Source organism: Seriola aureovittata, chromosome 2 (genome assembly GCF_021018895.1).
Source record: "Seriola aureovittata isolate HTS-2021-v1 ecotype China chromosome 2, ASM2101889v1, whole genome shotgun sequence".
Taxonomy (NCBI): Eukaryota; Metazoa; Chordata; class Actinopteri; order Carangiformes; family Carangidae; genus Seriola; species Seriola aureovittata.
The window spans coordinates 12,138,640-12,164,628 of NC_079365.1; the positions used below are offsets into that span (position 1 = coordinate 12,138,640).

The following is a 25,989-nucleotide window of genomic DNA, read 5'->3' on the forward strand; positions in this document are numbered from 1 at the left end:
TGAATCAAACATTCACTTCAGTTGACAGTGGCCTCTCTCTGCAGCTCTCAACATGGCAGGTAGTGTATGTGTGACCAGAAAAATGCCTTATTATAATAAACCAGATATACCATCCAATCAGCTTATAAACTTTTGAAGAAAGATTCTCATTAAACCATTTAATTTCTGAAAAGCGTGGTACTTCGCTAGGCTTTTCTGGCCACACTTCAGGTAGAATTTACTTTCTGAAAGAGATATACTTCAAAACATTCCAGGGATTGCTGGAGTATATTTAGTTTCTGGGTCAAAAAGAAATAACAGGGTAGTGCGGAAAAAGAGTAATTTCAGTAATTTTAATTTTTTTGATGTATTTTTTTTTTGCACCTGTCAACTCACTTTATATTGTTCACAGGGTGAGAGAATAGACAGACTGAAACTAATGAGCCTGAAAGGTTACCCAAATAACGGTTAGATAAAAAGGGAAACTCTCCTCAGAAGTCTTCTTAGTGTGTAAGTGCCCTTTGCTGCATTGGCCCTTGCTCAACAAGTCCACGCATTTGCTTGCACAATAAATTTTGTATATATATAGTTCTCAACAACAACCTCTGGTTAAAAAACTTAAAGAACTGCCAATCATTCAGGAGGAAAAATAAAACAGATGTGAAACCACACAAGATCAAAACATAATTCCACCAAATTATGTGTCAAGCGCAAAGTTCATATTGAATGTGCAAAACTGCCTATGGTCTTCGGTTTTGAAACTTAAGCCACACTTGGGACAGTTGGTTGTTGCTGACAGAGCACTGATATTAGTAGTTTTTGGCAAATACGCTCATTGGCTGTCTCATGGAGAACTACATGAGAACTTAAATGTTTCAGAAGTGAAGCACTTCCTGTCTTTATGCTAAGCTAAGCTAACCAGCTACAAGTTAACCTTACATTTATTCCATATAAGGGTGGTGTCAGCTTTATCTAACTCTCAACAAGAAGGCAAATAAACTTATTTCCACATCCCGTTGCACAGACATACACACCCTCTCTTTGTTGCAACATCCCACAATCTTGTTTTGCTATTGCAACATCACCAATTTCCACAAGTGTTTTGCTGTTCCCACAACTCCAACAAAGTAATACATCTTCTCGTAACATCAATTTCAGGTATCGCGTTTTCCCACTTAAACTTAATTTATCAGTTCAGTAAATCAAACTTTTAACGTTTGCCAAATTTAGTCTGCAGCTGTTATGTCAGTGTGATACATATTTTATCAACATTTAGGGTTAATCAATGAATCAGCAGAGATTAAAAGGACTGGGAACAGGATCCAACCAACAGTTTTCATCCACTTGTTGGCACACATGCAGTCTGACAAACAGAAAAGCTCAAAAAGTGAGTGTATGTGAGGTTAAAAAAACCAAGAGGATTAAGAATTTACAACATTAACTCAGAATGTCACATCCCAAATGTGTTATCAAGGCAACTCCTAAAGTCAAATTCCTCTAAAAGATTTGTCCGCAAAGCCTCTACTCATACCACTCAAGTGTTTCACAGAAATGAACACCTCTGATGACAGTGCCCTGGCTGTGTTGTCTTATGCATGGCAAACAACACAGCATGTTGACAGCAGACTGGCCTTTAACCTTTCTGCAGCAGTTCTGTGGCCGTACTCAGGGACTGTCTCACTCTCCTACAAATGAGATGATGATGGCAGAAGCAGCTGGGATGTTAACAATCATCTGACAACTGCCAAAAAAGCAGTTATATGACTTGGCAGTCACTGGTGTCATCAAATGAGTGCCTAATATCACAGATGCTCATCTGAATTAGGCCCTGAGCACCTTAACTGAGCCCTAAACACACCAGTAGAAACCTCACATTACTATGAATGTAAACCCACTCAGAAATGTACCAGCTGATAAGTAAATAAAACCTTTTCCTCATGAACTAATCACTACTACAATGACAAATCAGGTGAGCAGACATTCTTCCAAGTCACAAGCAGATGTCAAACTCCCTGTTTTTTTCTTTTTTTATTGTAAAACACCCCAAAAGCATTGAAGCCAGCTACCTCATTGATTACCTGCCCAATAACAATGTAATTCGCCTAAAACACATCTAGAGTGGTCAATTACCACCTGGGTGCGAGTTATTCTAGTTTTAACTTCAGTGCTTTCACTACTCAACCTGAGCAGGGCATTTATCGACCATAACATCATAAAATCTGCATCATCCTGACAAGTTAGTGTCAAAAACCTAGTGCTTCTGTGCTTTAAGTATTAGAAATGTTTCCATAAAGATACAAATTTAAGTTAATCCTTTTTCAACACTAAAGCTTTTTTGGTGCACCAGTCTGTCCTAGGGCAGATTTTAACTTAGTATGGATTCAAATTATCCCTTGGATCTTTACCATACATCCATCTTTACCATTCCTGTCGTGATGACAACTGCTCCTAAAGTCTCTTCTGCTCTCTAATGTCTCATTCTGTCTATCTTGTGCTTGTCTTTACAATCCCATGCTCCCACATTAGTCCTCTAAATGTTCCCAGAGACATTCAGGCCCAAGAGGTTTGGACAATGAATGGATAGATATCCTGCCCGTCCACTACAGACTCTAAGACTAATTACTGCTATGCCCTTTGTTTGGGTCCAAGTTCTGTGCATTAGTGTCTAATGAAATCACAAGGCCTCATGCTTCAGTGCTATTTTTCTTGGAAAACTTGCAAATGAAGCAACATAAAGAAGCAAGTCTTTCTGGATGAGGACACCAAATGAGGATAATTGGGAACCAACAGCCCTGATGCAGTTCACTGTTGTGTAAAGATGAGTGAAACCCCAGGATGTCACCGTCTATGCTCCTGTCCTCCTGACTAGGACAGTAGCAGCTTGAAACTTATAACTTTAGTCCCTGTAGCCGCAGCTCCTGGATAAGCAACTGAAAGAGACTGCAGCTACAATCCTTCAAGGTCAGGCTCCTCTGCAGAGGAACTGGCTTCTGCAGCTGTTCCCCTCAAAATAAGAGATGCCAGCTGAGGTGAAGGAATGTCTAGCATGACCTACATGGACAGGACCTCAGGTAGAACCACATGCGAGATGGTAGTGGAGTTGAAATTTTCAAAGGTTTTCAGATATCACACTTGATAGGGAACACCAAAATAAACACATAAAGATTTATGTGGTCGACCTTCCAGAGTTGATCATTGGGTTTAAGGATTAACCGGTGGCTTTTGTCTAAAAGTGTCTCGGTGCTGGAAGATACGAATAAACTTTATACAGCAAATAAGAAGATGTTTTGCCATTTGAAAAGGGCACTCGCATCCAAACAAAAAGGGCAGCTACTAACTCCATGTGGGACTGGATCATAAACAACATAATACATGTGAGGCGACACAGCGAGGTCACAGTGTCTGTAGATATTCAGCTTGAAGGAAACTGCATGAAAAACATTTTTTGTTCTTACTCAAAAGCTCCATGTGAGAGATACAAGAATAAGCCGTAGAGCACCCTAACTGGCTAATAGGCCATTTCCTAGGTTTCCATCCAATTACCTGGAGAGCTATACTGTAGTGTATGTAAACCGGAGGGGAAGTGAGAATTGTTATGACAAGGGGATAATTAGTAGCAGCAAACAAGTTGCAGACAGAGGTAAGAGCCTAATCCTAGAGAATTAATGAACTGACTTGAAAGTCCATGTCTGTTTCCTCCAGAGAATCAACAAACCAAAATACACAATTAAAAGATAAGCCACTTTACCATCAACAGTATGTTACTGTATCATGTAAATGTAACCTCACTGTCTGTCATTGTCCAGCCCGTGCTCAATAATTCATGAGGCACACCCACACCACTGCATTGGACTTTGAATGCAAAACAAAAACGGTATGCCTTTTTAATGTGTTAAATGATATACTGTATAAGCCTCATTTCTAAATAGGAAGTGAACAATATTTATGTAGGAAATATTTCAGTATCCGCAGAGAAACCGCCCAATATGGGACCAACACAGAAAAAATGTTGAAAACAAAATATAATTCCTTTTCCTTTTAGCAGCAAGACGTCCATCTGAGGTGCCAGTAGTATAATTTGGCGATAGTATTACTCCCCACAAGAGAACACAACCCTCATCACAACACAGCAGAGACTGGGAAGTGACAGAAATAAACAACATTAGATACAGAGCTCAACACCAGCTATTATTTAAAAAAAAAACTGGGCCAGAAACCATTACCATTCCCAAAATAAGCAACTCCAAAATGGAATAAAGCATCTAATGAACTACCATCAACATTGCATCAGCAGGCTAAGATGTTTGCTTTTGTGTAATCAAACACAAAACGAATTTTCATGCTCAACAACAAAGCGGGAGCAGCAGTCTTTTCTTATACTATGCTATATAGTGGGATAAGCCGCGGTGTAAACTGTAGAACAGGAGCTCAGCAGTTTACAGTTTACATGCTTCAACTGAATATAAATTGTGTGAAGAAAAATGTCCAAAATCTGTGTTGAGTGTTGAGTATACAATAGTAACCTCTGCCAGAGACCTGAGTTTGCAGTTGACTAATAGAAAATTCCTCAAAACAAAGGCAACAACCTAAGGGAAATCAATTCAGCCGACAACATTCACAATAATCAAACATGAATATTTATATTTCACTATTAGGTTATTTACTGTAACAGCAGGGAAGCATCATAATGAGGCATCGATAAGCGCGCGAGGAAAAAAAAACACCACCAAAGCAAAACAAGGTCATGCAATACCACACACACAACTACACGCATGCAAAAGCTGCACACGGGCAGACGACAGCAGCATTCACAGCTTCATACTCACGTTGAGAACACCAACCGAACAAAGACCAAAACGTTGGCTGATTGCGACAAACACTTTCCTTGCTGCTGAGAAGCACTGATGGCAAGTGTCTCAGAGGAGGATAAATCCTGAGGATAACAGGAAACTTTGACCTCTTGGCTTGAAGTGAAGCCAAACACTCAGCATATGCAACAGAGTTAGTTATCAAAAGAACAATGCAGCCGCATAATATGATAAAACTGAGCTAAAGAGTGGCCGCTTGAATAACCAGCCTCAATGCAAAAGGTGCGTTTTATATACTGTATGACACAGCAGGTCTGACTGAACTGGCTCATTATCTAAGCACTTGTTTAGTAGATATCAACAGGACATACAGCACACAAAAGGAAGTGGTGTTGATACAATATATATACATAAAGTATATATTTTTAAGAAGGATCAAATTAGACGTTTAGAGCACAATAGGGATCAAGGGGGAAATTTAAAACCAGGACCATCATATGCTTTGTGAGAGCATAAAAGATCACAAGCACACAGGTGAAATAGGGTGGAATAATGCAGGGTGGCATGCTGGGACTATAGTGACAGCATTGGAGGGAAAAACATCAACACTGAAAAACTAATGAAAAGCAACAACACCTGCAGCTATTGATCAGGTATTTCATTACACAGAGCCTGAGGAGAGGATCCCAGCTAAGCTGAGAAGAATTGAAAGCCTTTCTTCGCTGGCTTCCCTCTTTCCTCTATACTGATTCAAAAGCCGCAGAAATGACTCCCTTTGGTCCTACAATCACGGACCCAGAAAACAAACTGATGTTGGCGGCAGCAGCGCTCCCACCATCCACTGCAAAACATCACTAGCTTCATTTTATGGTGACAGACATACGTACACAGTTAGGTTCCCTACCACAGCAAAGGCATTCACGAGCCATCTCTCTTTATCTCTGCGTATTTATTCATCAGCTCTGGGTTCTCTGGGTTACAGTTATTGATCATCATTATGGTGGCAAGAATTCATCCTTTCCCTGCTTTGTTTTTATCAATATCCTCTCACCTGGTTATTTACCTTCTGACCACCAGTCAGCCTGAGTGAGCTGCCCACTACTGCAAGTCACCTGCCAATCTCACAGACGTAAGATCATTATGTTTTCAAATATTTTTTTCGGCTGCATCTTAAAATGATAGATTCAATCAGCACCTCAAAGCTTTATTCATTCAGTGTCTGCCTTAAATCAAGTTTCTTCAAGATTTCTATCACTTAAATGAGTTCACAGACTTTACATTTTACTTCTTGTCTTCTGATTTGCTTTTATCGCAGCACTTTACGACTGAGGTGTCTTTCCTTACACTAGCATATTTATTCCTTTTTTTTTTCATTACTTGCACGTTTGAAGAGGCTCAAAAAAATCCAAGTGCTAGTGCTATAACTTCACAAATAACCAAACCAAATAGCTACATATCCTGCTGTGATCACCTTATGTTTAATGTAGTTCATGATACTATTTAAGAATCCTGGTATAAAGCAGGAAATGAATTTTGTTGATTATTTCTTCTGCGACTTATGTAAAAACCAGTGATGTGTGTGTTGTAGTCACACTGACTTTAGTGTGTCTCATGGCACAAAAGTGACTGTGACATCCCTGCTGATTATCCTGGTGCATGATTCCTTATCAAGCCTTTATTCTTTCCAGAAGAGATAGCATTGCATGACTGAGCAACCCAATTTTCATCTCATCTTCTGACATCCCAGAGTACAACGTGCAGAGGAAACACGCTCTTTCATTGTTTTCATCATGTGTGTCAGGCCTCATTTGCAAGGCAGCTGCCACTGTAGTGCAAAAAAAAAGGGACGCATTTTCAACAGGAATAACATCTGATGAGGGGCCAGCAGCTCTTCTCAATCAAAAGAGACAAGCTCTTAGATAATATAGTTTTTATAATATTCAGAATAGATTGTGAGGTCTAGTTGTACGGTCACTATGCTGTTAAACACCATTATCGGTCTGTTGCATGTCTTTGTCTTTATCAAACTGATGCTGAGTGGAGCCTTTGCTGCAGTGGTAGGCAGTAGTGTGAAAGGTTGTGGTTGGACGTTGGCATCACTGTCACAAGATGAATGCAGCATTCCACAGGTGGAAATAATGAAATACGGTTAGTAAAGTACATGATGATAAGTGATTGGCTCCTGTGTGGGAAGGAAGAGAGAGAGAAAGAGACACAGAGACAGGAATTCTAAATAGCGTGAAGATATATGAGCTAATAGGAATATGTTCTGATAGTATCAACATTGAGTAATTAATTTTTTTTTTCTCTTTTAGCCTGAAATGCAGGTCACTGCATACACAGCTAGTGGCTGTCAGCTCAAAATGTAAAAACATCTGACCTGTGGTGACTGAACCAGTTTGATGGTAGAAAAACATATTGGTATGTATGCATTTTGTTATAATGTGGTCTTATGGTTCTGCTTGTCTGTGCATGTAATAATCCTGATATGTGTGCACAGCAGGCTCTTACATATATGCATGACCACCAGTGTACAACTTTTGTAATTAGGAATGTTAATAATGTATATGCTGCTAAAAAAAAAAATTGATTTGTTTCGTGTATGTGTGTGTGTGTGTGTGTGTGTGTGTTTGTGTGTGTGTGTGTCTGTACCAGGGTGGGGCAAAAACATCATCAGTAAGTGAATGTCGCCACCTTATGGAGATAAAATGCACACACGGGTTGTGTGTGTGTGTGTGTGTGTGTGTGTGTGTGTGTGTGTGTGTGTGTGTGTGTGTGTGTGTGTGTGTGTGTGTGTGTGTTTGACCATCCCTCAGGTGATCAGTGTTCAAATTTGGGTCAAACTGTTGTCCAAATTAATTTACAGTGATAAATCAAGTTTAGAAGTGGTCTATTTTTATCCATATCTAGCCATGTTTTTACTACATTATTAATGTTGCCTAGGCTCTGCGTGGACTAGAGTCCCCTTGATGTGAGCAACAAAAATAACATTTGCATATGAAAGCAGTCAGTAGCATCTATTACAGTTTATCCTTCCCTGTGGTTGTCACCCTGTCTGTGAACTACTGTTTCTGTTTTACAAAGTGTCTGTCGCAGTATTTTAACATGCACATTTAACCAACAAAATGAACCCTTACCCAAGTATTTTCTGTTGAGTTTTAGAGATAAACACAGAGCTACTCTCTGAGCTGCACTTACAGAATGATAATAATGTTGTCTTTTCATCAGTGCCAATCCTCACAATGAAGCTAGTGTCTAGTCCAAATCCAGTTTTATGGTGATTTGTGATCGTTTTACAAATCAAACGGCGCTGACACATTTTGCTCTGCATAGCACTAGAGAAATGGTTTTGGAATGATGCTCATAAGCAGGGAGTGAATGACTCATTGACTATCCGAGGCATTTTACAATTTGCCTCATGTTCACCCATTCACACACACACTCACTCACTCAAGAATGCCAGTGAGCTACTGTATCATGCAAGGTACTGGCCTAAGCACTGGGAGCAATTTGGGTATTTTGCCATAGTACACTGACATGTGGCCAGAAGGAGATGGGGATCGAACCACCAACCCTGTGATTAGGGGACGACCTGCCCCTGTGTGTATAAGGTCCTGTAAATGCTAGCCACTGCAACTAGCTGTCGCACCAGACCACCAGCATCTCAGACCAAAACAAACGCCTCATCGGCCACACTCAGCCTTCGTTACTGAGCCCAGTGAAAGCCTTACCAACCACACAACAAGAAGCACAACTGAAGAGTTACCCCATGTGCACGAGAGCGAGCAGAGAGCAATTTGGCCACAACAATTGCTCCGGAGCAACGCCAACAGTAACAGCCCTTTAGCAGCTTGTAGAGCTCTCCATCTCGGTAAAGCCTTGGCTCCACGGATGGACTGGTGAAGAAATTCAGCCTTGTACTTGCCGTGCCGGTTGAGACACTCATGAGCTGTTAAAAACTTTGAAAACTCTATGAAGGTTTTTGATGGGCCCCTGGTGGACTGGGATTGGCCATTCTGTCTGAGCTCTCTCATCTCTTTCTTTATCTGAGGCCTTTTTAGAAAAAGAACAGTTTCTTCAGTGGAAGAACTTCTGGAAGGTGCCCTGAACCACACTGTGCCACCTCGGCTGTGGGTGGTCCCTATGTGTTCAAAAGGGTAAGGAGGAAGGCTTTCTGTTTAACAGGGAGGGACTCACTTGAAATAACATGCACCTATACATGCACTGACATGCACACACTTCCAGGGTACCAACACAAAGACCAGAGAAACTCAGATTGCAACACACACAGTGAATGTGACTTCATTCTGCTCAGGACGCAATTATTCATCCATATCTTTGCATAGAAAATAGTTGATTGCTGCTTTATTATTGTTTTAATTATCAAATTTTCTGTCTGTAAAACAATTGTTTTTCTCCAATGTCACATTTTTGTCATTCCTGCATTCTAGTTTTTTATTCTTATCATAGTTATTATTATTATTATTATTATTTCCATGTCCTGCCAATCAGGATTCTTTAATCGCCTGTTTTTTGTTTGTTTTTTTCAACCTACAGGGGCTTCTATTTTACATACAGCTTTTTCTTACCTTATGATCCACTTGTAATCCAGTTTTCTCATTACCTCCACTGTAAATATGAGCTGATACTGCCCATCAACACCACAATATTTAAATAAATAAGGCACGGACAAGTTGATGAGCGAAGATTTCAGGAGAAAGGTGTGGACATGTAGGTGTGATGTTTGATGATACTTAGGTGAAAAGACATCACCAGGGCAGATCTGGTTATAGAGTGCCAAGTTTTGACAACCAACTCATGAAATGTTTGCAACACAAGTCATTTTGCATCTGTTTGTCGTCATTTTGTTCCTGGTCTTTATACTCTTCTTACTTAAAGTTGTGTTGTTGTGGTTTTGCATCTGTTTTAGTTTGTTTCTCTTTGTTTTCATTTTGTATCTAATTGTATTGTATTGTGTGTGTGTGTGTGTGTGTGTGTGTGTGTGTGTGTGTGTGCGTGCGTGTGTGTGTGCGTGCGTGCGTGCGTGTGTTTCTTTCTGGTCGTTTTGAATCTCTTTGTATCTGTTTTGCATCAGTATGTCTCTGAGATCTCTGTGTCCACAACACAATAGATGTAGAAAATATTTCCATGAAAACTTAATTCTCGATATTCAATGAGGTACAGATTCATGGCAGAATATGTTGCATTTTATATATATATATTTTTTAAAGCTGTAAGCACCACATGAAATTTCATTGTCTCTGCATGTGTGACTCCTTAGCTAAAGCCATAGATTTTCTTTTTTACTCTCTGGACGTGTCAATGAATAATTACTGGGTGCTGAGACGTGGAATTACCAGATGTTTTCGATTCTAAGCAAAACTGGATGAATATATTCAAATCAATAACGTCAGGTGGACGGTGACGGAAGAGCACAGACCGGAAGTTGCATGTCTCCGCCCCCGCCAGCGCCTTCACTTAGTCAGTGAGGAACGATGGCGCTCACCGATCAATTCAAAGTCGAGAGGCAGACGAACCAAATTATTCAATGTCTTCTGGAAGATGATGATGATCATCTATCTCGACAGTTAGATGCTTCGGGATGTCTGGAGACTGACGGCCCAGGTTTGTTTGTTTTTTTTTTCTGTCCACGACTGATATGACGGTAATGTCTCGACGTGTGTGTGTGTTTGTGTGAGACAGCTGTGTGTGTGTTGTGTAACGACCGTTACTGTACTTTCGTTTTAAGTGATCTATATGTCGAAGTGCTGAATGGGCGTTAGGCTATTTTTAGTTTTGTTTTCTTCTTCTGTTGTCACGTCTGAGTTCAAGTCCAAGCAAATATGTCTGACAGTGTTGCGTTAGTACACGCATGATGCAGGTGTTTAAGTCACAGGGTGTGGTGTTTATTTGTTAAACAGTTTATATCGCTGAGTTCTCTGTTCACCTGGGCAGCCGAGTGGGGGGAAAAAAGTCCGCGCCAACCTCCGAGTTGCAGTCCAGAGTCGTTACTATCTGGTTTCACTTGGCTAGAAGCTACTTATGCTAATTTAAGCTGTCACTGACTAACTGACATTATGTGAGCTTCTCATCAGCTGCATCTGTGTTTTGGTTTGTTTGTTTTTGCAGATGATTTTGACCCAGTTCTGATAGCTGATAAACTCAGAACTGTGGCTGATGCCCTGAATGACGACGTCGTATTTAGAGCTGCACTGGATGATCTGAAGCAAGCTGTAGGAGGACAGGTACACACACACAGAGTCTGAGTCGCCAGGATCCATTTCCTGAATGTCTGCACTACCTTCCCTAAGCAATGTCCATATAACCAGTGACATGACCTACAATCCTGTATCCGGACCTGACTGCCTGAGGAATGGATTGGACACACATGCAAACACATATATACACACACACACACACACACACTTAAGTCAATGGCTCTGCATTGCAGTCAAGTCAAACATGACGAGATGCATGTAATGTAACTCCCTACTAAGTGGTCGTAGTTAAATTGCTTCTGGCTTGGAAGTTGCACACACACACTTTCTTCACTTTTTGGGAAAGACTAACTACTACTTGCCTAACCTTAACCACTGAACAAGAAATCTACTTTTTCCTATTTGGCAACACAGCCAAAGAGGAAGTTGAATAACCCACACCCAATTCACTGGTCTTTTTTTATCCCCAAAATTAAGTCAGAACCCAAACTGTGTGTAAACCTGACAGTTCAATCATGAAGCAGGATCCATTCAGAGGGCAGATGGTTCTTTTGGCTTCATCTCTGCTGCACATCCTGAAAGGTGTAGTAGCTTTTCAAGATGGCAGCGGGTTTTTATTATACGTGATGATGCTGTAGAAAGTAGAAAACATTTGATATGCTGTGTATGTATGCAAATCCATCTGCTTCAGAAATGGGCAACACGTGTCCTCACATGGTCTCTTCTTTTTTTTCTTTTCTTTTTTTTTTTTTTTTTTTACAAATTAATTAATTCATCTCCTCACATGTACAAACTTGAATTCCCCGTGAAGATTTATTTTACAGGCTTACAAAGGTAAGGCTGGAAGCCTGTAAAATAACCCTAACCCACACATTTTGGAATATGTGTGGACTAAACTTTACAAGGTTGAGCCCACACACTTGCTACTTGTGTTATCGTGGCCACACAGCTGGTGAGTGAAATATCCAGAATGAAAAGAACATTGTTCCTGGAAAGACACACTGTGAGCAACACAAACAATTTTCCTCCATTGTATTGGGGTTGATGGCAAAAATCTCAGATGTCAAAATTTGTCCAAATGCAACCAAATTAACTTGAATTGCCAAATACCAGCCAAGATATTTTTCTAGTAATTTGGCTGAAATTACTTAAAATGTACCTTCTCACTAAAGTAATAATCTACAGCTTGAACAATGACTAAAACATGAGGGCGGCTGTGGCTCAGGAGGTCGTCCATTGATTAGAAGGTCGGTGGTTTGATCCCCGGCTCCTCCGGCCGCATGTTGAAGTGTCCTTGGGCGAGATACTGAAACCCACATTGCCCCTCATGGTTGTTCCATCAGTGTATGAATGTGATGTATGGCTGTGAGTGAATGGGTGAATGTGGCAAGTATTGTAAAGCGCTTTGAGAGGTCAGTAAGACTAGAAAAGCGCTATCTAAGTGCAAATCCATTTTCCATTTCCATTTAACATCAGCAAGTCTCCCTTACTTAGTCAGGTTACCACATGTGGCTATTATAGGAATAATAAAATCAAAGTCTTCTCTACTTTATAGAGGTAATAATAATTATACTTGGAATAATATAAAATGTCTCATCCACAAGGGCATGAAGATGTTGTCATTTATTTTATATGTTACTTCGTTTCAGATGTAATCCTTTGACTTAAGTGTCATCAGGCTAAACTGGCTTTACATTGAATTTGTCTGTAGTGTCTTGACTCTTGTGTCTTCCCTCCCCAGGCTGCAGAAGCAGCATTTAGCCATGGTGTGGAGGCCTTGTGCCAGGCTCCTGTCGTTCAGAGGGCTGAAGTTGCTCCAGAGATGCAGATCATCAAAGCCTCAGTGGCCTTTGTGCTCTATATCAAGAAATCATCACCAGATCTGAAAAACAAAGTCCAGAACACCATGACAGCATTCCTGAACAGGCGTGTTGGCTCATGGGTGGCTCAGCAAGGTGGATGGGTGAGTATGTTGGTCAAATAAACTGAGATCGCTTACAGCTGATACCACATCAACACCAGTTAAACCTAACTGCATAGGCTGTGTCAGATATTTTCTTTTTATTTAGACAACGTGAACACCATAATATAAAAGTTAGAGGAGACTCCGCTGAGATAAGATGTTAATTGTTGCAAGGGTCAAGGTTTTGGACTGCTGTACCAGCCCTTATACGCCAAACCCAGTGGTGCAAACATTGTAAATACTGTGCAAATTAAATGATGACAGTTCAGAAGGTAAACCTTTCACATTATGTTCCCACAGATCAACTTAGGGTTACAGCATAGTGAAATATAAAATGCACTACAGAAATAAAAGTATTCAAAATATTGCACAAGTCAGAGCTCAGAAAAGCTGATTCAGATCAGCCATTTTTAGTCATCGATTTTCGAGAAAAGGTTTTTATTCGTATTATCATGATCATCATAGAACAACTAAATTTAAAGTTTCTCTTTCAGTTCTTTACTCTCCCTCGTTTACAAGAAATTATCGTTTTACCACACTGCTTCCAAACACTGAATCACTGAATGTGCCCTCATGCTTACAGTTTCTCTGGGTTACACTTCCCTCAAACTGCCAGCTAAATTCTTATGAAATGAAACGGCTCTGAGAGTGTTAGACCTGTTACGCATGAGGTGGATTTGACTACACCATACTCCCTCACTTCAATGGAATTAGCAGACAAACTTTTTTATAGTTTTAATACTGAAAATAAACTCTTGTCCTGGATGAATTTGCAAATCACACCAGAAGTGTCTTATAAGCTTTACTTATAACTCATCTAACTGGATTTGCTGCATCATATTTCTTTGTGTCACCAGTACCTCAAACAATACGCCTCACAGTTGAGGGCTTTTTTAATGTGTATTGTTAATCATTTTAGAAACTGAAATTGACAGATGCTGCTTTAGAATTTGTCTTTGTATAAACCCTGCATTGATACTGCAGCCAATTACTACCTGAATACAGTAAAACCATCCATTAGCATACTGCAGAACAAAACTGCAAGAGCAGCATCTGCATTGTGCCCTCTTAACTTCGGATCATGTGTCAAGACTTCAGTCACATTTACAGTTTCATTTTGAATGAATGAAGGTGACAGTTTGTAATTTTGTGTTTGTGAATTTTTTCTTTTTTTCCCCAGAATAAAGTGTCATGCATTTGAGCCTGACTCTTGCCAAACCACCCTCTCAGTAATAAAGTATGCCACCACGGACAACAATATTTCATCAGATGACATCATGGAGCCACTGCATCAGTCTGTATTCTGTCTGTTGAGGGTCATCACACAGCCAGACGTCTCACCACACACTAAGCCTCTTCATTAGACTTGCAGAGAGGTTTCACTCTCAAGTTTCCGTTTACGCAATCTGACATTAACCCCATGTTCTAGTGATGCAAGTGCACGGCACAGGTCAAGGTAAATCGTGTGTTAAGACAGTTTATGGAAGATGATAAAATGGATTACAGCTGCTATTAAGAGAGGTAGTTTAATTTCCTGCTCGGTTGCACTCCATGTACTGCATGGGTTAATAAATTACAAGAAGTTATTGATAAAATTGTCAGAGAGTAATCAATGAATAAATAACTTTCAGTGTCATCAAATGAATGTAAAACACTTAGTATCAAAACATTAAACTTCTAAATTTACTCTCCACTACATTACTGTTTGCACTGGTGTAAAAAATCTTGATTGACGAGTAGTCCTCTGAGTGGTCAGTGGTTTGTTTATTCATGTGGGTTATTCCGTTGGGCTTCTGCATTACTCATTAAATTAAACTTTCATTTAATGTTTATTTAAGTTAAGTTTTGTTGAAGTGCCTGCTGCTTGCACTGTCTTATATACAATTCACACTGCCAGAACAATTGCCATTGATTGTAATTTCTGAAGTGATAAATTACAACATTTTAAACCATGTTCCAATCCATATGTATCTAAACTGTGGGTATTTGATCAACGTGCTATTTTTGGGGCTCAATCAAGCTGTGGAAAATACTTGAATTTTTTTTTTTTTTTTTTTTTGTCATAATTTTTTTTTTTTTTTTTTTCATGTACAGGTATTCTGATATGTCTTGTCTTTTTTTCTTTTTTTAAACAATCTATTTCATGACTCAGTCGAATTATGTTCAGCTTCTACGTTTCCAACATCTTACACAAACTGCAAAGTGTACTTTGTGTGAAACATTCAAAATGCAGTAATTCAAACCCAATTGTACAGGTGTCATTGTTTTATATGCCTTTGTTAATACTGAAGTTGTATCATATTTGGTATATTTGGAAACTTTGATATTTTAGCTACAAGTCAAAGGTTCATCAACAGCAGCTCTTGTCCCCACGTGCAAGACGGAAGCAACACAAAGCGAAGGCATCCAATCATTTCACATAAATGATTGATAGGGTTCTTTTTTTTTTGTCAGCTTTTGTAATAATTTTAATAAAAATGTGAAAATAATGTGTGTATCATTAAATTGATATGATGCTGACATTTTATTTATATATATCTATATATAGATATATCTGTGTGTGTGTGTGTTGTGGCATTTTCGAAACCTTTGTATAATATTATCACTATTACTAGAAACCTTTTTATATAGCACAGCATTTTCAAAACAGTTACAAAGTGCAAAGTAAATCATACAAAGATTGAAACTACTAAAACAATCAAATGAAAATAATTCACTGTAAAGCAGTCTTGTGAAAGCGATTTAATTGAGGGAACAGTTTGCAGTCCTGCTCTGAAGTCTAAGGGAGGAAGCAGACTGAAGGCCCTCTCACTTTTATGTTTGAGTCTCACCCTTAAAACAGCAAGACGAGAGGCATCAAGACCTCAGGGATGGAGCGGGGCCGTAAGGCAGTAAAAGGCAAATACTTATTGATTTAGATTTTAAAAACCTATAATGAGCATATGGAACATGACGCTGTTACACATTACACGGGAAATTAAACCACAGAAGAGTAGAATCAGCTCAACCAACCACAACATTTAAATGCCATTTGAATGTTAATGCATCAGAAACAATTATCCAATAGTGTATAATAATATAAACCGGACAGAGACTATTTATCTGCACAGTGGGTACTTCTATACTTTTACAAATAACACTTAAGTACTTTTACTTAAGTACAGTTTTGAATGCAATACCTTTACTTGTAATGATCGGGTGGTTATTGACTTATCTAAAGGATCAGAATAATTTCTCTGTCAATATTATGCTATAGTGTTAATGCAGAAATTGACACGTGCCATACACAACCAAATACTGACAGCTTTGCAAAGGTGCTGATTTACAACCAGGTTCAAAATAGGTCAACTTAAGCATTTTAAGCTCTTTGAGCAAATCACAAGTGTTTACTGGTTGTCAACAAGGCTTTAGTTAATTATTGTTAGAGAGCCTTTTGATCTGTGATCTTGAGAGACTTTATAGAGACTTAATCCAAAACAAGATGAATGGGAGATGTGACCATTGTTCATGAATGCCTCCCAGACTGCAACATTTCAATTAGACGGATTATGTGGGATACAAGTGAGCAGCTTTAACTGGAAACATTATTCAGAGGAGAAAAATAAAGCCAGCAGATGCCCAGAGATGTGAGAAATGTTGCCCAACAAATAGTTTCCTGTCTGAGGAAAACTTATCTCATTTGGAGAAGTTCGTTCTTTCATTTTGTACTTACTGAGTACATACAGTAAAAGATATGTACACATAAACAGAACTTTTGTGAAAAACCTATAACCTTAATGTGGCAGATTCCAAGCATGAATTCCAATTTAAATGTGACATGGTCTTTTATGAAACTTCTACCACCGTCTCATAATCTCAAACCCATTTAAAACCTCAGAAATAGACTTATTATAGTGTCTGTAAAGACAAAATTACTTAAGTAGATACAATGTTTTTACCTTACACTGACCCTGATAACTTACATATTTATATTCTCCAAAACTGGATCACATTAAAAATTAGCTGGTAGAAAAAGCAGTTCATCATAAGCAAGATTAGACAGGACAGTATTTGCATTACTTTCTTTTGCACATACTCGTAGTACACAGATCTGAATTTTTTTGCATCTGAACTTCAATGTCTTTTGCCAACATATAAATAAAGATAAAGCTTTTCTTGGGTTAACATTTCTCCACTGACCTGTGTTACCTCATACGTTGTTTCATTCCTGGTCAGTAACCAGCAGAGTGCAGCACTGTTCACTTTCAGTGACTAGACGCTAATGTGAAAGATGCCAGATGTGAGTTTGTGGTGGCATGGCACAAAAAGAAGAACCAAACAAGGCCACATCTAATTGTGTGGTGTTGGCAAGTTTCTCTTCCTTTTGCAGGAAAGGACGTATAAAATATCCTTTTTTTCATTGTGTGTTTTCTGTTTTTCTCTGTTGTTGCGATCACAGAGCCTGCAGCTCTCTGGCTGCAGTTCACACTGGGATGTAAAGGCATCTGACTGTAGATTTTCACCTCTGTGAGGAAGGAGGAAAGTCAGGGGTGCACATAAATATGTGAAATTCTTGCTGACAGTCTTGACACACACACCAAATACTTTCTTCACAGAGCAATGAATCTGAAGTCACATGAATTTGCTTATCATGTATTTATTTGAACTGAAGTAATATACAGCTGTTGCCTTCTTGGTCCAGAAGATATTCACAACCACTCCCAAAGTCGAGCTGTTTGCACAGTAACACCTCTCTGTGCTGCTCTTTGTCAGTGTGCACCAACGCCACACTAACTCTGTGAGACATGATGAGGGAGTTCTGAGGCCACCAGGCATGAAACCAGCTGGGAGGTGGACCCAGAGCCACAGGCTTTAAAGGGTGATGGGCAAAATTAAGTTTCAATCTCTCTAATTATTGGACGACTATTTCCAACAAACACTGTCCGTGCCTTTAAGTTTTCATTCCATTCCACAAGTACCAAAACTAAGACACTTAATTTAGAATAAATACAAACAAAGCTCATTAAAGGCGAAACCGACATGTTAAAACTGCATAAATGCAACGACTCCCAGGTTTGCATTAGTCACAAATTCAAGTCACAGTTCTCAGTAGTACAAACATACTAATTATCATTGATTAAGGCAGTTGTAACAAATGTAGCTCATTGGTTTCTCTTGTACAAATTAAAAATGCTAGTTATACTTTCTTTAAACTGCCAGTGATTTTAGACACAAAATACATGGAGCTTGAGAGCTAAAGAGGCTTCTTTATATTTTGTCAGAAATCCATCACAAATTTTATTTAAAAAAAAAAAGAAATAAAAAAAACACCAACATAGACCTCTTTGATGTCAATTAATTTTTGTATCATACACATTGTGACACACTTTACAGGGGCCCAGGGGGAAACCTGTGATTTCGGGCTATATAAATAAACTTGACTTGTCACTTGTCAGAGTGTGGGGACTTGACAGGAGGGAGCGGCAGAGAGAGAAATACTCTGGTATTTGTAAAGTGACTAATGACTTTGACTTACAACCTCCTCCAGAATTTCTGTTGAATTTCAAAACGAAACCCACTTTGTGTCATCAAATTGTTTGTAGTCAGCATCCATGATGAAAGCAACTTTATTTCTTTTCTCCTGTGTTTAATGTAAATGTATTTTCCAACAGCACAGCAGATAACGCCAACTTCACTGAATCAATGTAATAAATGAAATAAAAAGTCTACCTTCTGTGTTTTGACTCCATCTGCTGAACTATTTATTCACTTGTTCCTTCATAATTAGAAATGGACAAAACAGCTCACCATATTAGCACTTACTGCTGTGAGCACTTCTGATAAACATGTCTACATGTAGGCCTATAATATCTAAGCTATAGATTTTGTTAATGTACTGTATATCTCATATAATTTCAAAAATCAAGTTTCATTTATCACATGGGTTCAGCAAAAGTAAACAGATTAAAAGGTAAAGCCACTATGAGTATAATTAAAAATGTCCGACTTTGACACCCCCCTTATGAAAAAATTCACTATGTTAAATGGCATTTTGTTCACCATTACACACCATTTAATTCAATGAAAAGTTATTCAGCAAAGAAAATAAAGTTCCACAAGCTAACAAGCTTTGTAAACTTCATTAGCTTGTTAGCTTAGCTCTGCCAGTAATGGAGCAGTATCTTCACAGTTTATTAAGAAAGATATATTTGTGCCATCAACTGTTTTTACTCTGGATTTTAAATAAAAGTGAATGGTCCAACACAGCTAATAAGCTATAAGATAAATTCCTCAATTTTGGACTCTCTGTCCACTCAAAGGTCAGTACTCTCAAGATAGCTTGTTATTGGTCAGAGGTGCAAATTCACACAGAAATTAATTTCACCTCCTTGAGCATCTGATCGATTGATCGTGGAGATATCACTGAGGTGAACTGATATCACTTTAAAAGTTTTCTGTTTCAGGTCTTTAGGCTCCGTGCAATACTACACACAAATATTGGTGCAACCCGAAGATTTGCCATCATAGTCTTTTGCGATATGCTAATTCTACACATAGTGGCTTTAAAAGGATTTCACATGGGCAGAGAATCAACAGATTCAGCAGCACAGAAATACAATGATTAGACTTGTCTGATGAAGAAATGCAATGGGTGAGTGTGAGTGTGTGTGTGTGTGTGTGTGTGTGTGTGTGTGTGTGTGTGTGTGTGTGTGTGTGTGAACATCACAGTGGCCTTGATGTTGACCTCACCAGGGGTGTAAACTCTATGAATTCCTCTGCTGCACCCCCACCCTCTGATTCCCTTGTAAATGGAATAATCCTTCCACTCTTCCTGCACCCTCCTCACTTACCCACACGAGCACACTCTCTGCCGAGTGACATAAGATCGATGTGGGTGCAGAGAAGTGACTTCCCACCACTGATGGCCCTGATACAGAGAAGCATGGAGGGGAAAGTGAAATGCTGTCATAAAGCGCAGAGTGGATTTTGATGTTTCCACCTGCTAATGCACATACAGCATTATGACTTTAAATCAGAGCTCACTATATGCTGTGACATTTTTTACTTATTTGTCGTCATAAAGAAAATGTAATGACTTGCTTGGAGGTTGGATTTCCCAATCTGCTCACTCTATCAACAGCTGTAAGAGGATACATCAGATAACCAGCTGTTTGTCAGTGAGGCGAATTTCATTTCAGACTTATACAATCTCCCAAATAACATTATTTATACATATATTAGTTACAGTGCATTTTTATCGGTGTTAGCACTCGTGTCTTTCCTGTCAAATCTTGCTCATTTTAAAGGACAACGCTGGTCAGTTTAAGTCAGCACTGTAACAAAAAACAACAGAGGATGTGATGAAAAGGAAACCTACTTCATCACAAAGCATCGGGAGAAGCCGTTTGAAAAAGTGTGAAAACGCCTGCGAGCATTGGAAAGGGCCTGCGGATAAATGTACAGAAGAGGTACGTTATAGAGTTAAAAGGATTATAACCAGGATCGAATGAAGCTCATTGGATGGAGGAGCTCAAACATTCTTTAGATTCACAGTTTTCTATTGAACAACACTGATGTAGCTACAGAGTTACAGAGTTACTATAGGTGGCTGATGGTTTTTACCATTGTCCATGTTCATAAATATTTAATGAGGAACATCAAGTAAATTTTCTTTAACACTGATGCTGTTTTCAGGTACAACTATTAGCTAGTATCAGTCATTCTGTTGGTCAGATGGTGTCAGAAATTTCAAAAAACCTTTACACGTGCAAATGCACCACAGGCCATGTGTGAAAAGTCCATGAGTCTGACAAATTACGGCGTAACTTTACCATTAACACAGCTGGTAAAGCAGATGTTCATCAAACCAAAGATCCTGGTTTTTAACACCAAGTGAGTCAATTTAGCATTTTTTTTCATCCATGCAGCCAGCATACATCCTGTATCCTGTATCCTGTATCCTGGTCCTTCTCGAAGCACCAAGTTGGTTGCACAGACTTTTACCAGATTCCTAATATTAAATGTTTCCTCTGTTCATCTTAGTTCCTCTTCTTCATTTCCTGTCCATAAGGCCACGGAAATTAGCAAATTTCATGTAGCACATAAGATGCTTAACTATTTGAGATCATTCACATGAAAAAGGTCATGAGTTTTAGATCAGATAAAAAATAAAAAAAAAATACAGGATATACTACTATTGTACCATATGTGCTACAGATCCAGTATACACTTACTGATTCAAGTTCAACAGGTTGGTGTTGAAACTGATGAGAAGCCCCTTATCCCCTATGACATCATCATCATTTTGTCAGCCAGTGGAGAAACAATCAGTCTTATCTAAATCAAAGTTTATCTTGTCTCCATTCTGACTTGTCGCCCTGTCCTCTCTGAGCATGTTGGATGGATGAAATCGTTCAGTCCACAATGGAGTTCCCTCGTCTGTTTCATCACTCTGACATCCTTCGATCCCATTAAGGCCGGTTTGACCAGTAATCCCTCAAGCGTGAAAATAAAGCCAGAATCCTTTCCGTTCTGTGAACCCTTGGAGTGAAACTTTACAGTTATAAAGCAACACAATTAGTTGCCAAAAGTCACACATCATCATCGTCATCATCATTCTGCCTCAGCCTCCTCTCATGGCTCTGTCCCCTCTGGCTCCCTCTTTGAGGAAGCCGACCGACTGGATCCTGGCAAAGCACGTACTGTTTCCAGATTTTCCAGAATGCTGTGCGGAATTTCTTGATGCGGAAAGCGTATACTATGGGGTTGACAGCCGAGTTGCCATGGGTGAGGATGATGGCGATGTAAATGAGGAACACTGGCTTCTGACAGGCAGGGCAGAAGAGGGTGATGCAGTTGAGGATGTGAAGAGGGAGCCAGCTGACTGCAAAAAGGAGAAGAACAAGGGCGAGCGACTTGGCTAGCTTGAGCTCCTTGCCGAAGTAACGCCTCGGGTCTGTGTGGCTCGCTGTCACCTATAGAGAGATAAGAGAAGATTGTCAGCGTATAAATTTACTTTTAGTCTAATCAATTCACATTAAGTCTATTTCCATAGTGAATTGTCTTTAGATTGCTGTATGTCAAACCCAAGAGGAAGAAAATCTCACCTTCTTGTTGAGCTGCTTGTGGATCATGTAGAAAATCTCAGTGTAGATGGCCAGCATGAGTAGGAGAGGGGGCAGCACCCAGCCAAAGAAATTGAAATAGACCATGTAGTCCATGCTGATGACTGTCTCAAACTCGCAGGTCACCAAGAGGTCATCAGTGATCACGGAGCCGTTGTCACGGAGACGCTGCAGGTTATTCCAGCCGAACATAGGCGCAAGGCCCACTATGATGGACACCAGCCAACACAACAACACGGCCGTGCCGGCTCGCCGAGGGGTCACGACTCGCTTGTAGCTATAGCAAAAGGGAGAAGATAAAGCACTGAGAAAAAAAATCTCTGTTGACAGACTATGTGACAGTGATACTGTGCTTTTTTATTATCAATTAATCTGCTCCATATTAAGTATTAATGCGTAATCTTTCAAAAACCTTCACACTGTTAGACACAATGACAGGAAAGTCTTATCTGGTTGTATCATATTTTATAGGCAGTTTAATATACAGCCAAATTGTTATCAACGAGGAGGTTAGTAAATCACTTTGTTTTGACTGAATCTTGGAGTGTTGCTTTAACTTTTGAAGCAAAAATGTGTAACTTTTGTTGAACAGTGTCCACTGTTGCCATATGTAATGGTAAGTAATTAAACAATAAAATGGTTTAGTAATGTGAGTTATTGAGCAATATCTTACTTTGCTCACATAAGCTAATATTTAGCAATCATAAGCTACTCATGACAGAATTATCAACAAAACTCCTGAGTGTGTTGAACTGAGTGAATTATTGTTTATGAATTAAACATTTTTTTTGTTGAAGGAGGAATGTGTTATTCTTTCTTTCAAAAGTTACACAATCTTGCTTTAAGTTGGCAGTTTGCTTGGTTGGACTGAATTATATCATAACCTGTTTCATTGGGATCTCTCTGGCAGCAGATATCTGTTAAATCTTCCTTTTCCCTTAATCACTGCTGTGTTCTTAAACAAATGAAATGTAAAACAGAAACCAGCTCAAGACATTTCCACCTGGGACGTTAGCAGTCCTGTCTCTCCCACACAGTAGTCTGCTATTGGACAGGTCCGTGAATTAGTCACTGTTGAAGGAACTATGGTAGACTGTTGATTTTTTGAGTAAACCAGCTGACTCAAGGCTGACGAACATAGCTCTGTCTTCCTCTCACACTTTCTCTCTTATCAAGCCTGCTCACTGGTTGACACGAAAACACACACCACTCACTTATGTGCCAGAGCCAAACTTTTATATTTTACCACACTTATTTCTCTCAGTTGGCCTTGCCTCACACACGCCGTCATATAAAGTGCACACAGTTTAGCCAGAGTGAGGCAGACACAACACCGGATGAATGAATGATACAATATTTAAAGAGACCCTGCCTGCAGTAGGTCTTCCCAGATGTGACGTCAGTTTTTATCTCAATTTGTGTACTCATAACTCTCCATACAGCTGCTTGTAAAGCTTGGTTGTCAGCCTGCATAGAGATTACCTATCTGTTATTTCCTGGATTGGACTGTCGTCCATCTATCCGTGTTTTCCTGTGGGATTTAGATCCTAGTCACCCACCTGTAAATCCTATCCAATACTTGGGACATTTTCAAATCTCAGACAGACCAACGTTATTGTGACAGTGTGCTTCCAAACCACTTCTGCTATAAAAAGCAATCAGTGCTCGTTATACTGTGCCCCTCCAGAGTCCTTGGGGTGGTTTAGGGAGGGGAACTCAATTTGTGGCTCACATTATCACTTTACCACAAGACAACAAAAAACAATTCACTGCTGTTTGAAATCTGAACTTCTCCAAATGGGAGGTGCTAATAAATTCTCCCAGATTTGTGACTCTATAAAATATGTTTCTTTTTTTGTTTTCCTTCATGGTGAAGCACCAACACCACTTTTTCTGCTACTAACACCAGTTCTGAAGAGAAATATATCAGGACTTGATACAGACATGATTTAAACAAATATTTTCGCAGGAAAAAATTAAGATAAATGCAGCTTTTTACAATTCATACATATATATATATATATATATACAGTTCTGTTTTGGAATATGGCAAATTTTGAAAAACTTTCCCTCATATTGTCACCACATGCAGTACATATTCACCACTGTTTGATAAAAACTGCCAGGAATCCATCAAACCTGTAGCATTCATATAATACACAATATATTTTGAATGTTTCCTGGCATTGCACCCTGTATTAATGTTCTCTCAGCGGCAGTGTGCAGTGTGTGTACATGTTTTTATGTGTGTGTGTTAGTTGCCAGCTTAAGAAATTATGCAATCTATCAACCAGCCACCATGAGGCTATTGACCAGTCATGCATTCTCTGCCAGACTCTGCCAGGCTTATTGTTAAATGAGCCAACCTGAGGTGGAAACCCTAGTTTTGAGTTAAATCACGGTGAGGCAAGGCAAGAACTAACATGCAAAAAAGATGATGATATTCACAGTTTTAAAATCTCCTGTTCTGCCACCACGCAACAGAAATGCCAGTTTCCACCATGATGTTGCCTCTAACTGATCCCCACCAGAGAGGACAAAGATCAAGTGCAACATTTATGACTTCCAAATGCTTCTTCCACATGTTTATGTCCAGTTGGGCAACAGCTTGCGTCCCCACAGATGTGAAATTCAACCGTTTTAAAAGTGACAAATGGAGCCTTCTTTGGACCTTGAGCATCCTCGTGTAAATAATTACAATAAACTGTCTTTTGTCTATCTATCTATCTATCTATCTATCTATCTATCTATCTATCTATCTATCTATCTATCTATCTATCTATATCTATCTATCTGTGGTAAGTATGTTTGCAGCTTGTCTACATGTTTAGACTTTCAAAAATCATCTAAAAACAACCCCAAGTCAGATCATCAATGCTTATGATATTTTGGGGTATTTTTTGGAAAGAGGACATGCAATTAATAAGATTTTTTTTTTTATCAAAATTGATTTTTTGTTTTGTTTTATTCAGTCATGATATGCTAGTTGTATGACGTTAGGGGGGAAATTGTAGGCTACAATTAAGTGATTAAATATTAATAATGGATGAATGAATTAATGAATGATTGAATAAGTGAAACGTTTCCTGTTGTATGAATCATAAAGGCAAGTGTCACAGTCTTTATCACAGACACGCTGTAATTTCCAGCAGAGATACTACAGAGATGTTAAAGCAGATTAATGCAGCCCGACACTGAGGTTATTGTAATCTAATTAAAATGATCACACAGCCTTTTACCCAACACACACTACAATCCTTTCTGAAAGGACAAGAAATAAAAATCCCGTTGACACTGCACGCAGAACCGTTTTGGTAAGTGCCCTTGGTCCGAGCAGCGGTCCAGACACAAAGGGATTTCTGTAAACGAGACAAGATATTGAAAACTAGAGGAATTCACCTTTGGGCCTACCTCATGGGTATTTTGACTCTCAGATAGCGGTCGATGGCGATGGCCAGCAACGCCAGGATTGAACTTTGAGTGAGGACGAGCACTGTGCAGGCGACCAGCAGGCAACTGTAGAAGTGCGTCTGGAGTCCGATGCTGATTGTTATGGCGAGCGGGATGACAAGAGCCCCGACTGCAATGTCAGCCAAGGCCAGGGAGACGATGAAGCAAAACGTGGTGTCTCTCAGAGACCGGTTAATACGCACAGCCCAGACCACCATCACGTTCCCGATGACCGAAGACACGGCGATCACCACCTCCATCCCGATGTAGAGGGCTTTAGAGGGAGGCAGACCCGAAGTCATGATCACAGATGCTGGATGAGTGTGCGCGCAGCGGAGAAAGAGCCGAAACACGTCGAGGGAGTTCCCTGTTTGAGTTTGTGGGTGCCGACTGAAACCCCCTGACTGAGGCTTCGCATGTTTTATGTCCCGCTGAGGTAGAGGTAGTGTCTGTTGCTCTGAAGTATT

At 39.5% G+C, this 25,989-nt stretch overlaps 1 protein-coding gene across 1 annotated transcript; it reads right to left on the bottom strand.

The window, feature by feature from the left end:
- Positions 1-17,588: 17,588 nt before the first annotated feature.
- On the bottom strand, positions 17,589-25,834 carry LOC130175768 (adenosine receptor A1-like). The gene is made up of 3 exons (XM_056386313.1): positions 25,484-25,834; positions 22,055-22,349; positions 17,589-21,922 (listed from the first exon to the last, which is right to left on the bottom strand). The coding sequence occupies exons 1-3, from the start codon at positions 25,822-25,824 to the stop codon at positions 21,539-21,541; spliced, it is 1,020 nt and encodes a 339-aa protein (XP_056242288.1). The 5' UTR covers positions 25,825-25,834; the 3' UTR covers positions 17,589-21,538.
- Positions 25,835-25,989: the final 155 nt, after the last annotated feature.

Excerpts from the sequence above, each read along its gene's own strand:
- LOC130175768 (XM_056386313.1), bottom strand. The coding sequence starts at position 25,824 with ATGACTTCGGGTCTGCCTCCCTCTAAAGCCCTCTACATCGGGATGGAG. Across the intron at positions 22,350-25,483 it reads AGAGTCAAAATACCCATGAG|CTACAAGCGAGTCGTGACCC; the intron begins GTAGGCCCAAAG and ends CTTTTGCTATAG. Across the intron at positions 21,923-22,054 it reads ACAAGCAGCTCAACAAGAAG|GTGACAGCGAGCCACACAGA; the intron begins GTGAGATTTTCT and ends ATCTCTCTATAG.